At 33.0% G+C, this 15,650-nt stretch overlaps 1 protein-coding gene across 1 annotated transcript in view; it reads left to right on the forward strand.

Moving 5' to 3' along the window:
* Positions 1-15,650, forward strand: part of ARRB1_5 (Beta-arrestin-1) — a 172,992-nt gene that overhangs the window by 129,356 nt on the left and 27,986 nt on the right. Inside the window, exons 5-7 of the mRNA XM_051218375.1 lie at positions 3,415-3,474; positions 13,082-13,149; positions 15,017-15,167. Of these exons, the coding sequence (XP_051073043.1) occupies positions 3,415-3,474; positions 13,082-13,149; positions 15,017-15,167 (279 nt within the window). The remainder of the gene's footprint in view (positions 1-3,414; positions 3,475-13,081; positions 13,150-15,016; positions 15,168-15,650) is intronic.

Raw genomic sequence — 15,650 nt, forward strand, 5'->3', positions numbered from 1 at the left:
TACTTTTAAGTGCCATAGAGAAAACTTTTAAAAATAAAAAAAAAAGAAGTTTTCCTTCTTTTTTTCACTTAACATCAGTTTTCAATCACTATTAGTTCAAATGAAGTGGGAAAAATTAGAAATTATACATAACGGTATAATATAAGCTTGATCAAATGGGTTAATACTAGCAATATAGTAAATATGTAATGTTAAATAATTAATTTTAATTGAGATCATAAAACGAGAAATATTAGACCACTGTTAGAAACCTGGAAGCATTGGATGGCCGTCTCGTCCTATTGCAGGACTCCACAGCAGTGAGCATCTACCATCCTGCTAGCGGGATTTAAACCTAAGGGCTTCAGTCGTGCGCGTGAACATTCAACCTACTGGACCACTGAGCTGGTATCCAATGGTTTTAGTGTCTAACTTCAACCAATCCACGAAATTGAACGAAACGTCCAACATTGTCATCAGTGAGTTAATATCTCACAACAGACCCGGTTGAACTCCACTGGTTACTGATTCACACTAGAACTTCAGAATATACATCTTGAAGCCAGTCACTAGTGAGCATATGTTGATTAGTATCAGAAGGGGGTTTTGTGGAGATTTCAGTAAATTCAATAGTTGAAATTATGAGTCAATTGAGGCTAGACCTTCATGGAAAGCCTGGAAGTTAGCCAATAACATGGTTGGATGCTGGCTCAGTGGTTTAGAGGTTAAGCGCTCGCGCAAGAGACTGATAGATCCTGGGTCGGAATCTCGTCATGCGGAATCATGGATGCGCACTGCTGAGGAGTCCCACAATACGACGAAACGGCCATCCTGTTCTTCCACGTTTCCCACGGTGATCTAGCTTCAATGGACTCACGATCTGAACTATTTAGATGGATTAATTGTGATATTAAATTGGTTGTTATAATCTTTAGTTTTAAATAGTGTATTATTTTTTAAAAAAACATACAACTGATGAATTGTTATTCGTTGTAATTTCTTAATCTATTAAAGAATTTACATGATTATGTTGATTTAATGAAGGTTAAATGGATCTAAATGAGGCTTTCATTCTAATGTAATACTGATTCGAGTTTGTACAATCAGTGTATTTTTGACTTATTTCATGGAATAACTTTAGTTAAACAATTATTGAAAACTAAGAAGTAGTGGTATAGCTCTCATATCGTAATATGGAACTTTATAGCACTGAATGTAAACAATTGTGATAAGAATTAAATCCAGGAACTACCTGTTTTATGAGCTGTGCATATAGTTTAGTTCTGTTTCGTGAACTAAATCGGTTTGTGATACTCTACGTTCATTATCTATTTCGTTCGTCATACCTATTTCATGGCTGACATATTTGATCTCTAGCGGTTTCTTGTTTAGCCATATTGGGATTGCTCAAAATAGCTAATAACCGATGCTGGTATATTAGTTGAATACATTCATACATTACTCTAAGTGTTATATTTTTTTATTATTCACTCCAATTTGATAAATCTTTTGACTGAACGCTTGAGTCGGTTTCTTAAGCTCTTCTAATAACCATAGGCTAACTCTACACGGCAACTTGAACACAAGAGAATAAGGTATTTATAGCATTTTATATGGTCTTGGGCTTCTGGAAAGTTCTGGAACCCCACGAAACATATTAGCAGGATATGTAATCATACAATCAGAAATGTGACAAGTGACTTTTCACTTTCTAGACGTTTTTGAGATACTTCTATTCAATACAGATTGAATAAAATGTTTCCTAGTGCTTTAAGGGCCCCTTTGAGCTTTTTCACAGAAATTTCAAAGGTCTTCCCATCATAATTTCATTCAGCTTCACTGTTTTTCATGTCAGTTTCAACTTCCCCGACTTCACGGTTCTTTACCTCTCAACTCTTTTCCATATTTTTTTTCTATATTCATTTATGAAGAAGGATCTTAAAGAGTAAGACTGAATGACATATTCTTTTTAAAAAATACATTTCAATGGAAAGCAACATAATTTACTATATTTATTACATTGTTTACAGTTGCTGCTTTTGCTAATATAAATAGTATGTCATACAAGCTAGATACCATTAGTTGGCATTCTTCCGTTTATTGTTAACAAATTATAACATCTTCTAGTACCGTGAATGATTACTTAAAATAAATTATTACTATTATTTGAAATTGATTTAATGAAATTGATATGACTTTTAAACAACGATAGCTTAGCAAAGATGGATAATGACTAGAAGTGGGATCCAAGACGCGCGTTTCGCCCAACTTGAGACTCGTCAGCTGGGTGTATTTGCATCCCAGAGTTCATGTTCACTCCGGGACAATAGCTTAAATCATTTGTTGATAAGGTCTCAAAAAGAAAGATTCAACGTTTTGATATCTGATTAAGTTTGATCTTTCAAATAGTTGTCAATACATCTTAAATAGGATTACCAACAATTATGAAATTTTTAACTGATAATTTATTTCTAGTCTTATAACAACACACATCTAGATCAAAGATAACAGATTAGTTTCGAATTTTTAAAGGGATTCCTTTTACCTTAGGCTTTTACCATATACATATATCATCAATACCTCGTGAAATCCACTTTGAGTAGTCATATTTTACCAATGCCATTAACAGACCATTTTAAATAAAAGGTATTTTGTAGATCTAGTATAATCAAGGGTACAATAAAATAATGAAAATCATTTTTATTATTCTTTACGTGTCTTTTTCTCTATTAACTGATTCATTTGGTACTTGAACATGAGTTACACGCTAAGAATGAGCGCTAATGATACGATCCAATTACATAAAATGAATAAGATGATGAGTGGTTACAACATAGGACTCAGTGGTTGATGGTCATACGCAATAGCGCCTAGACTACCCTTCCTTTTTCTATAAACTAATATTATTTTAATGAATTTTAGCTCAATAAAAGCTTATCAACTGATGATATACACTGATACAGAATAATATGTCATTAAAATTCCGTTCTTATGGTAAATATCTATCGAGACTAGCGCCATTTAGATGATATTACATCCATTGAGTTAGACTACTTAATTATGAAGTTTACATTGTCTTTCTGCACAACATCAGTAGCATAAACTAAAGATAGAAGTAAGCTATTCAATCAACAAAAAAAAAGGACAGCACTCTACCAAAATCATCCATCTCAGCTAAAAATTCAATCGATTTGAGTTACATTATTAATCTATGTGGACTAACGATAGATTTATTTTGGGTTACTGCCTAAATATTACATCCTTTCCGAAAGTTAAGATACTATTTTGAGTTAAGCTTCATTTATTTAATAAGTAACTATGGTAAAAATCATGTTCGCAATTCCTTGTATATCATCAGTACTTTTTTCATAAAATAATATTCATTTATAGTTGATAAAATTTTCTTCATTTTCATTTATATTTCAATGATTTCAGATACCTACATCATCACCGTCATCAGTTGCGATTCAACCAAATGAAGATGATTCTCGAAAAGTAACAATTTTAATATCTTTATCATCTTATTTCATACCGTACTTTGTATATATGATATAGGGTTAGATAAATCAGATTCAAAATGCTGATTTGAAACGTTAGTGGATATCATTTACGAGATTTAGCTATTAGAATCCTGATAACAGTTTCTCTAGTCTGTGTATACTATAGTCTAGCGTCCTAGGCTTTAGCCAATGGTACATTAACACCGACACGATTAACCTTGAGTGAAGGCTAATATACGCTTTATCCCTTCTGTCCCTTTGATTTTCTGCCTTGAGTCCTAAAAGGAAATAAAGAAACCAAGCTTCTAGCATTATTATCTGAAGCACAGACGGCAAACCAATCTAGATCACATAATGATATACACAACCATGCCAAAAGTGGAAGTGAAAACGGATAAGATATAGACAATGGACTCATTGCAAATTATAAGACATGTAACATTTGTTAGGAGTTCAACTGTAAGCTTACAGTATACAGAACATAGTGATCCAGTTATTTATTACATATTTACTAACATTTCATAAAATAGTTTCGAGGGTTACCATTTCTTCAACCTGGATTGTGCTACATCATGCAGTACAAATGAAATGGAATTACTTACCCCTTATTGGATATTTTCAAAATGGTTTAATAATTATGTATTTACGCAAAAAATATTTTCTGGTAAACTAACTTGTGAAACTGACAACAATAGATGCTGCCGAAATGAAGGAATAAACGTCAACACATGGTAAGATTAAAATTTATGGATAGTTTTAGAACGATGTTAAATCGATATTGAGAATATTCACCTACACGCTAGGGATCAATAGAGGGTTATAGATTAATGTAAGGAATTAGGATTCGGATTTAGGGTTAGAAACTAGAATTAGGGTTTTTATCACGAACAGACGTCAACTCTACTGCCAAAATGCCATTCAGCCATACAGATGAATAAACGTCTAGGCCAGAACTCAAGACTTGCTGTCTTTAATTCTAGTGGTTCATCCGTAAGTTACAGTCTGGGTTTACCCATTCTAAGTTATTTTTTGTGACAAATAATCCCACTAGTTATTAATTCAATAAAATAGACATCTACAACCATTGCGTCCAATCTGGCTGATGTAAGAGAGTCAATGGCGGTTTAATGGTTCCAATATTTCAAAAAATGTTTGCTCACAAACCACAATTTAAAAAAATCATTAGCTGACAGGATTGAAGAAAGAGACCTCCAAATATACGATGATGGTAATATGAAGCGGGAAATACTAACAATGTTAACTATTATCACTTCCATAAAGATTGCATAACAAAACTATTTGATGCAATACGGATAAATTCTTCCATTTATTTTGATCTAAGATATGAGAGAAATGCTTAATTGTTCCACAGCTGGTTATAATTCATGATGAGTTCCAATTTCATACGTTAATACGTTTTCTTACGAGTAATTTTCAAACATAGTGAAGTGAAACGTTTGTTTTAGTTTTAATGACTTCAAATGAAAACCGTAATAAAACTGCAGGATATATTTGAGCGTCAGAGGGCTCAGATTATTTGGTTTCTTTGATACTACTCATGAGAATACTGTTCTAATTCATATTTCAGTTATAACTTAAACTGTCATCTGATTTGGCTGTTGCCATTTCTAGTTTGATAGTTTCTTTGTGTCGCAAAGTCATTGGATGTTATTATATTGACAGAGTTGTTTCATTTCAGTTTTCGACTTGTGTTCAGAATAAAACGTTACCTTGGAAATCCCATCTTCCCTATAACATATTGAATTCTTGATTATTAACGTTGAAGTGTTGTGGTTTCATTCTCTATTTAATTGAGTCTGTCAAAGAATATATATGTATTAGAATAAACTTAGCTATTCCGTAATTAACGAATACCATAGGCCTATTATAGAGCCTCAATTTCAAGATATAATAATTCGTCATTTTCATATCTACTATCATGTCAATCACAATAGGTTGTAAATGATAAGTCTTTTAGTTGAACGCTAGATTTGGTTTCTAAGCTCTTCTAGTAACCCCCAGGCTAGATCTGCATAGCAACTTGAACACGAGAGAAAAGGCGCGAAGTATGGTAAAAACGCTTTACTCTAAAGGTTCGTTTATGTAGCTTTTTAGATGATTTGAGGTTTCCAGAAAATTCTGGAACGCTACTAAACATAGTACCAGTATAGGTAATCGTCCACTCAGAAACTCAACATAAGACTCTTCATTTTTTAGATGTTTCTGGCAAAACGTCTGGTGAATGCTGATTGAATAAGATGCTTCTCAGCGTTTTTGGAGCCTTTGTTGACTTTTTCAAGGAGTTTTCTAGATCATTCCAACAGTAAACACGTAATATTAGTGATTGGCAATAACTTTCAGTCCCTAAGAAAACTTCAATCTTTGCGCAGTAATTTCAATTAGTTCCTTAAAATATAATCAGTATTACGTAAATTAATTTATAATTCTATGAAGAAAAAAACACCTTATACGTGAACAATAACTGTAATCTCTCATTACCTTATGACCAGTTTCCATTTTTCTCTCCCTAACTTCAAAACTTCCTATGTTACCCTCTTGAGAGAACTTCAACCAAAATATATATATCAGACTTTACGTTAACTATGGCTGAGTAATCCCAAGAGTCTGATGTTAGATTAATTGACAAAGAATGATCAGTACTACTTATTACCTTTGTTAAATATCTAACATTCTAATGACGTATTGTATTTACTGAATTGGGATACAATTAAATGTTTAAAACGTTAATCATATATACGTAAATATATAAAATATATCAGAAGGTTTTTTGTGGATATTATGGTAATTTCAATGTTTGAGATCACGAGTCAATTGAAGCTAGATCACCATAAGAAACTTGGAAGCACTGGACGCCTGTTTCCTTCTATTGTGGGACTCCTCAACTGTGCGCATCAACGATCCCGCCTCACAAGATTCGAACTCAGGACCTATCAGTCTCGCATGCAAGCACTTAACCTCTAGACCACTGAGTCGGCATTCAACGGTGTTAATGTAAAACTTCAACCACTCCACGAGCGATGCCGAAAGTTCTGAGTTCCAGTCCCACGTGTGTGATCGTGAATACGCATTGCTAAAGAGTCCAATACTAGGACGAAACGGCCATCCATTGCTTCCAGGTTTTCAATGGTGTTCTAACATTGATCCATTCATTATATCAATCTAATCTTAATAATCTCCACAACCCTATACATTTTAAATGAAAACTACGTCGTACTAGTTAATATTCACTGAAAGTTACACTGAGTAATGCTTTAATATGCAATCATTATCATTGTTTTGCATCAATCTAAATACAGACTTTTATACGCATATAGTCTATGAAAATTTTGACTTTAATAAATCATAATGAGGTCAGAATCACTACAGTTGTCAAACAGAATTTCATTAAGAAATGAATATATCAAGAAAAGGTATAAAGAAAACAATTCAGCTGACCAATATTTGTTTTTATTGCACATTACTTTATTAACTAATCAGCTAGTACTATCAATACCATTCAACAATCACTACAAACATCACATACTGAATATTGTCATATACTCACTAGTCATTAATTAAGAGAAGGTAATTCCAATAATCTACTAAGAAACAGTGATCAATCGGGTACATTTGTGTTAGATGTGAGACAGTTATCCATTGAACACAATTAAAGATGATCATGCAATATCAAAAATTAACTTAAGTTAGAAATGTACATCATTAGATGGGAACTGTCGTGATAAAATCAAACGTCCTATTTTCTATCTGAAGTGGATTTATGGATGGACATTGTTGAGTAGTTCGATGGTAGGACAAAGAAGATATCGGATACTTTCAAACTTCCAATGATTATCTACTTTAGGCTGTTGTTTTCTATACTGAGATGAAATTGTTTCAGTTTTAATGATATGAAATAAACCTTGATTTTTCAGCAATATCCTTTAATTTTTATTGTACAAAGAAAAATGTTTATTCATTAAAGAGAAAGAATGTATTTGCAAAATCTCAGCGAAAGTAAATCCAACGTTCTACCTGAAAATCTGGTCGAAGCTATTTCAAGTTATTTACTTGAAAAAAACTTGGACCAGATTGCCAGGTGAAATGTTGGATTTACTTCATATTCTTTCGCTGAGATTTTACAAATACAACATTCTTCTTCTTTAATGTCTCACATCAACTCGGTGCGCAAATACTGTGAAACTATTCGATCAGTTTTCCTCTGCATGTTATTCACCTATTCAATCTAATGGATAAAGTACATGGAAAGATGATATCTTCTATCATAAATGTTTCATTGTTTTAATCCCCTATTTACATTAGTAAAGATCTATAAAGCATTTTGTTTTAAAATAATCTATTATTGATGAATATAATTCTTTTTCAGCTGAATAGATTTATCTTAACAGAACAAATTTTCTGTTATTTGGACAATAGAGAACAAAGACTTTTATTTGTCCGTAATATCAAAATATATAACACTCAATATTAAGTAAAATTGACCCAAGGTCTTCATTTCAATTGTCTTAAACATCAAAAGAAATAAATCAATAGGTAAAACTCTATCAGCTTTATCCTATGTAAATAAATGAAAATATCTTAAGCTAAATAACAATCAGTGAACAATTGTAAGGCTGCCTATACCTATAAATCAGTCAGTCAGTCAGCTACAATGTAGGACCAGGCACATATATGAGTCGGTCCAAGTTGTCATGCTTCATTAACACAACAAGATGGACACCGGATTCATAGAAGTAGTTACTTCAATGGTAGTAATATATGAAAGTAACATTGTGTAGTAGTAGTAGCAGTAGTAGTACAGGAAGAAAGAATTAGTTAGTAGAAAGAAAGATGTGAAGCAATTTTAATCTCTTAGTTTAAGGGAAGACAGAGAGTGTATACACCGACGCCATTGTGATCGATTCTGAGCCATGTCACCAAGAGTCTCTAACCATTAGTTACGATAGTCACGCGGACCCCAAGTAATCTGTATCTACCAACATGACTCAGACTAGAAGTTAGTGACTTCAAGCACTGATGTCACGTTTTGGTTTGACTGCCCCTACACCTATCATAACGAATAGTTCATCTTCATAGGCGTATTGTAATGTATGCGATAAACTCTAAAAATTACCCTTTACTCACAGTCCTGCTATAGCGCCCTCGTAAGAGTAGTGGAAAACAAACCAATTAATTATAAGTAATTTGTGATAATATTATTTCATAATTTGAAGTTAGATAGTAACACCATTAGATGATGGTTCAATGGTTTAGAAGTTAAATGTTCACACACGAGAACATAATTTTTGGGTTCAGTTTCTGGTCGTATAGTCGTGGATGTACTCTGTTGGTGGGCTTCATAATAAGACGAAACTATAGTCCACTTCTACCAGGTTTCCAATGGTGGTCTAAGAAAGAATAATTCGTGATTTCACAAACCCTTTATCTTAGTAGTAGTAAAAGGCATAAAAGAAATCCTCTAATAATATAAAATTAAAAATCTAATGAATAATTATCCAGGTATGACTGTTCCATCATCTCTAAACAACTGCCTGTATAAGAAATGATTCCAATGCCCTGATATTAATCAGTATAAGGTTACGGAAATTGTTAAGTTTAGATTGATATCATGAATGGGTCAATGTCGGACTACCATTGAAAACCTGGAATGGCTGGACAGCCGTTTCATCGTAGTATGGGACTCAAAAATGAATAACTTCAAGTTGAATTCCCTGGAGTTCTAGTGCGAAGCCGCCACCAGTGGAGTCCAGTCCGTGTTGGGTGTGAGACAGTTATCTACCTCAGACAATAGATGAAGGGTCATTCAAAATCATGGATCACTTAAAGTCAGACATTAACACTGTTAGTTACCGACTCAGAGCTCTAGAGATTAAGCGCTCATGCGTGAGACCGAAGGTACTTAGTTCGAATCCAACGTGCGGGATCGTGGATGCACACTGCTGAGAAGTCCCATACTAGAACGAAACGGCTGTCCATCGCTTCAAAGTTTTCAATGGTGGTCTAACATTGATACATTCATGATATCAGTCTAAGCTCTGATAACATTACATCATGACTAATCATTTACCTGGAAAATAAATAATTAAGCTTCATACTGACATGCGTATAGATTTCAGAGATATACTTGAAGACATTAACATTTATTTCAGTTAACCAAACCTCTACGTTCCCATAAGTTTGTAAACCTCCTCTTATTAATCTCATCTTTGATATGGTCTATACTTTCACTTAACATTACTGTATTAAAGATTATATTCACAATGGTTAATATATAAATGAAGCGTTATTTTCTTTTCTATTCATCACACTTGTCGTCTGTATACTCTTATATAACTATTTATCCTTGTTTGTACGTAATTTTTGTTATTTTTCATCACTTAAAAAGATATTTCGGTGAGACTATAATTTATTGACGACCTTTGACCAACGCTAAACTGACCTTGAGAGTGTCAACGTAATAACTAGAATCAAATGAGGGTTATAAACTTGTGCGAGGAATTACAGTGATGTTTTACAGTTGATGATGGTTAAGGTTAGGGTTTTCACTACGAACTGACCTCAGCTATAATGACAAAACTTTATTTAACCACCTGAATTAGTGAATTTCGTGCCGAAATTCGAGATTCGCTATCTTATACCTGATTGGTTTGGCCATAAATTATAGTCTCGCCGATATTTCTAATTATTTCGTCATTTCACTGGTTGAAATCATGAGTCATTTGAAACTAGACCACTATGGAAAACGTGGAAGCATACTAGGACGAAACGGCCATCCAGTGCTTCCAGGTTTTCCATAGTGGTCTAGTTTCAATTGACTCATGATTTCAACCAGTAAAGTTTCTAAAAATCCCCACAAAACCCATTCTGATAATATTCCGTCATTTTTTGAATTTTATGCCAACTTGCTTCATTTCATTTGAACGTTTTAATGACGCCATTCCTAATTCAGTTTTCTAATGGTCGTTCAGATCTTACCATTCATGGTTAGGACTACGACTGATCAGTGTCTTATTGGCATATGTGCATCCTATGCGAATTGCCTTGATATTACTTCAAGTCACCAGCATTATAGGCAGAGACAGATCGTGACTATCAGTGGAATCCATGGCTATCACTAATTGTTGACATAAATAAAAACAACTCAGAACTTGTATACCATTAAGTAACTTGCTATTAGTTGATTATTACTGATATGATGAATCGAACTAAGATATCCACTGAAGTACTGAAAGCATTGGGTATCTGTTTAGTCCATTGGAATTCCTTTCACTAAATTAATGACTAGTTAGTATACGATGTATGATGTCTGTAAAAATAATTGAATCTTATGGAAATCATGAATTATTATAGTAAAAGATTATACATTTAAACTTTTATTATAATTCTTGATATAATACTATTCATATCAGAAGAGGTTTTGTGGATGTTATAGTAACTTCAATAGTTGAGATCATGAGTCAATTGAAGCTAGATCACCATAAAAAACCTGGAAGCACTGGACAGCCTTTTCGTCCTACTGTGAGACTCCTCAGCATTCCTCATCTATAATCGCGCCTCGCGAGACTACCTGTTAAAAATTAAATCAAGGTGTGCGCAAGATTTACTGCTCTCTGCTTATTTGTGTTCAGTAAATATCTAATAGTCATCCTTATGAAAGAAAATATTCTTTTTTATGTATATTATTACAAGGCACAATAGAATACTTATAATATTGTAGTAGCTGGCTCCATGTCAAGCCCAAATAGCTTATTCTAGCTTCCGGATAGACCAATTTATTCATTCGTCTTAAATCACTTTTAACCTTGTTAATAAATCATTTCGCTTCGTTTAGCCTTTGCCTTGCAATACTTCACTTCGTTTCGAAATGACTATAAATACTGAGTAACGCTTAAGTAAAGTAAGTTGGTTAACACACATTCTTCAATCCTTTTCGTTTAGCATTCTTCTCTTTGCCATCTTTGTTTCGTTTCTTTGTACAAAATATACGTATTCGAAGTCCATTCTCTCATTTAACTTATTTAATTCTGTTATTCGCTAACGTGATTTAAGTTGATTATTATATGTGAAGGTTGGCGACATGCATAAGTTGATAACGATAATCAAACGACCGAACTGGAGTCAGATATTACAGGACCACTAAAATCTAAGTATAGGAGTTCTGTCTTAGTATTAAAATTAATTACTAAACCTCTTAAACACATGTCTTAGATTAAGTATTGTTAACCGATTTCATCTATTTATAATGGGTGTTTAATGCATTGAGATAATGATTTCAGTTCGTTTAAATTATTGACTAGATTAAAGAATATGGTTTATTAAATTACATCAAGTAATTAGTTTAACTTATGCGCTTTACCAACAGTAGGTTACTTGCAAATAAGGTTAAATATTCATTCAACATAAGTTCAGGTAATAAGAGAAATAATTTTCATGTATAACATCACATAATAATCTTAGTTACATGATCAAACAAATCCAGGAAATACCGGAGAGTTATTTCGTCTTAGTACAGGATTTCTCAGAGGTATACATCGAAGGCCCCATCTCTGACCAAACTCAAGCCCTTTAGTTTCGAGTACCAGCAATTGATCTCTAGACCACTTAACTAGAATATCACGGATTGATTGAGTTTAGATATTTTCACGATTGAATTCTGGCTCAAGTTGCACGCTAGAATGAAATAGTGATAAGATGCTTCCTAGTTATCAATAATGCTCCATGCTGTAAATCATAGAACATTTAGTAATTTCCACTAAATGTCTTAGTGTGTATGAAAAATCGACAGCTACATATTACCTATCAAATTTAACACAGAATATATTTAATAATCAGTTATTACAATGGGGATTTTAATTTCCTCCAATTCAGATGATTACAAGCTGTGTTAAGCCATATAACATCCATCTATGATGATGTAATGAAGTCAAGATCATAAAGAACTGTTTGTTTTTACTTTGCATTCATCTATAATATAAACTGAAATGATTAATACCTTCGCATTATACATACGTCTGTACCAAATGAAAGATTTATCTAATTATAAATACAATACAATTGAATAATTCTATCTTGTAAACTCTCTTCGTTGATATGGAAAATAAAATAATTTTTAATAGTTGAATTTATGAGTCGGTTTAAATTAAACCAATAATGAAAATCTGGAAGCAATGGATGGATGTTTCGCCCTAGTATGGGACTCCTCAACAGTATGCATCCACTATCCCGCATGATGGCCTCAAACCCAGGACCTTTGGTTTCGCGCTTAAACGCTCAACTTATAGACCACTGAACTATCTAAATTCGACTCATGAATTCAATAATTAAAAAAATTACTACAATTTTCACAAAACCTCATTCTGAAAAAAGCATCCACAGAGTTTCTACCATTATTACAATAACAATGTTCCTATGTATTTATTTTTGATCAGTTACTTGAATTCTTTGATGAATAAAATTTTCTTCATTGCCATTATTTATATTGAAAATAACTGATCTGGGTTTTCCAGTTGCTTAACATTCTTTCTCCTTACATCTCCTCGCTTTCTCTTTGTTACTTCGATATATACATATATATTTTTTTCTAGTTATACGGTGTCAGTTATGCACTGACTGCATTCGCTGGTCAGAAAATTCATAGCAGTCAACCAATTAGGTATGTTACTTGTTTCTTTTTTCAATTTAAATATTTTGACTCCAGAAACAATACTGTAATGGTTAGTTTGATCGATTTAGAGTTAATCTTCTTTACAGATTAGTAATAATGTAACTGATTCACTTAATGAAGGTTTATATACACACTAATGATCCGAACTATTTATTTTTCTTAAGTTTAAAAAATCTGGGTGCGACTATAATTTATGGACGAAGTTCCAGTGACTCTCAACTGTCCTTGAGAGTGTTCACTTAGTAACTAGGACAGAATGGGGGTTATAGACCAATGTGAGGAATTAAAATTGTGCTTTATAGTTGATGGTTAAAATTAGGAATTAGATTTAGGGATTTCATGACGAATTGATATGAGCTATAATGCTAAACTCTATTTAACCAAATGAATGAATGAATTTCGCGCCAAAATCCGAGACCCGTTATCTTATACCTGATTGGTTCATCTATAAATTGTTGTCTCGCCAACTAATTGCTGCTGAAGAATTGTTGAAAAAAATCAGGAAGGACCAAAATGTAACTCGGTATAAATATGTCTATATTCAGGTTCTACACTATGAAACATGAAATAATTCGATCATTTTTAGTGCAGGAAAACATTAAATAACATTATCAGCACTCTGGAAGTCTACACTTTTGAGTTAAGCCAATTCGCGGCGTTGTATAAATATCGTCTGATTTTATTGATACACCATCCAATCAACCTGAATTTAACAATAATTAATTTATTGAACAAACGCTTATTACTATTATGGTGTGTGCTACTGATGTTGACAGATATCAGTAGTATATATCCTCAATCAAAAGTGAAACACCTAGGGGCAGAAGGTTGAGAAGATTGAAGAAAAGATAACGAGAACAGGGAATGATTGGTGTGGAAATGAACGAACAATAAAGTCTGAGACGATTTATTAACATTTTGTAAATGAATTATTTACTGTATGGTTCTTGCATTTTACTAAGAGAATCTACAATTCAGTGTTCAAATACATTTGGTTGTCCCTACTTGTATACTCGTTCACTACACTATAATTCCTCTAAACTTGTCATTGAAAATTATTCGTTGGCATTTTTATGTTTCAGAACGTTTTTTGTAAAATAGTGATAAATCACACTATTGTAATAAATCATGCTAATTGACAACTATGAGACAGATTAAAAACGAAAATTGTTTAAAATCTTGAATGAGTACCTAATTAATTCTCTTATATTTCATACGTTATTTAATAGAGAACTATTTTGTAAAAAGATACCTTGTTGTTCAGGAATGAGTTAGCAAATGGAAACATGAAAATCACTGTGAATGACAAAATAAATGACTCCTGATGAACAATCTTGAGGCTTTTGTGACGCGCTGGCTGTTAAACTGACCTTTCTGGTTCCAATCTTAATATAAACATAACCATTCAAATATTGTTACTTCAATGAGAGACATGGTAAATCTAGGACAATTGTAAGAGGGTTAGTTTAAAATAGATAAACCCAGCACCGTTCATTTCAAACACAGAATAGATAGCATACCGCAAACAGTGGAATCCATAATGTGTGTTTTGCCCTATTTAAGACTCATCAACTAGATGTATCTGCATCTCAGAGTTGATGCTGCTAGCCACATTTCATTAGTTCTGTATAAACTTATGTCATTAATGGCCATATCGAAGCGATCCTAAAAGAATACAAATGCATCAACCAAAACTGATCAAATTTTAGTCAAAAATTACCAACAATGAGATAATTTAAATCATTTCAAATTGAATAAATTCTATAAGATTACGTATGATGCAAATTGTTCAACTATCTAGTTATAATATTCCCATACTTTTAAATATGTTTACCTATTCTTGATTATACTCTAGTTCCACTGTAACAATTGTTCTAAGAAGATATATTGCTGGACCTAAACTGATCAATCGTCCCTTATATCCAGTAGCTGAATCAACTAGAAAAACAATCAATTTCTTATGTTATTCAGGAGAAGTGGTTCTTACAGCGTCTGTTGAAAAACCAGTAAATATTATCTTTTATCGTCCGTTTCTTTATAGTAATGTAATGTTTAAGAAAAGATGGATAATGACTAACAGTGAAATCCATGATGCGCGTTTCGTCCTATCTGGGTCTTATCAGCTGGATGAACCTGCATCCCAGAGTTGATGTTCACTCCGAGACTCAAACCCAGTACCGTTCGCTTCAAACGCTATCGCGTTATTCACTTAGCTACGGAATGAACATCAACATCCAGCTGACGTGACCCAAATAGTGCAAAACGCGCGTCCAGCTGAATTCCACTGCTAGCCACTACCCATCTTTGTTTAAAAAACTTCTGACTTAAGACTAGATCGAGGCAATTCGCACAGGATGCATATATGCTAATGAGAGACTGATCAATTGCAGTCCTAAATAACAATGGGAAGATGCAAGTTAAACAACAGTAAGTGAATACAATGTAATGGTTTTTTTCTAAGACATCCCACGAATACCAACTAAACATTA

Source organism: Schistosoma haematobium, chromosome 1 (assembly GCF_000699445.3).
Source record: "Schistosoma haematobium chromosome 1, whole genome shotgun sequence".
NCBI lineage: Eukaryota > Metazoa > Platyhelminthes > Trematoda > Strigeidida > Schistosomatidae > Schistosoma > Schistosoma haematobium.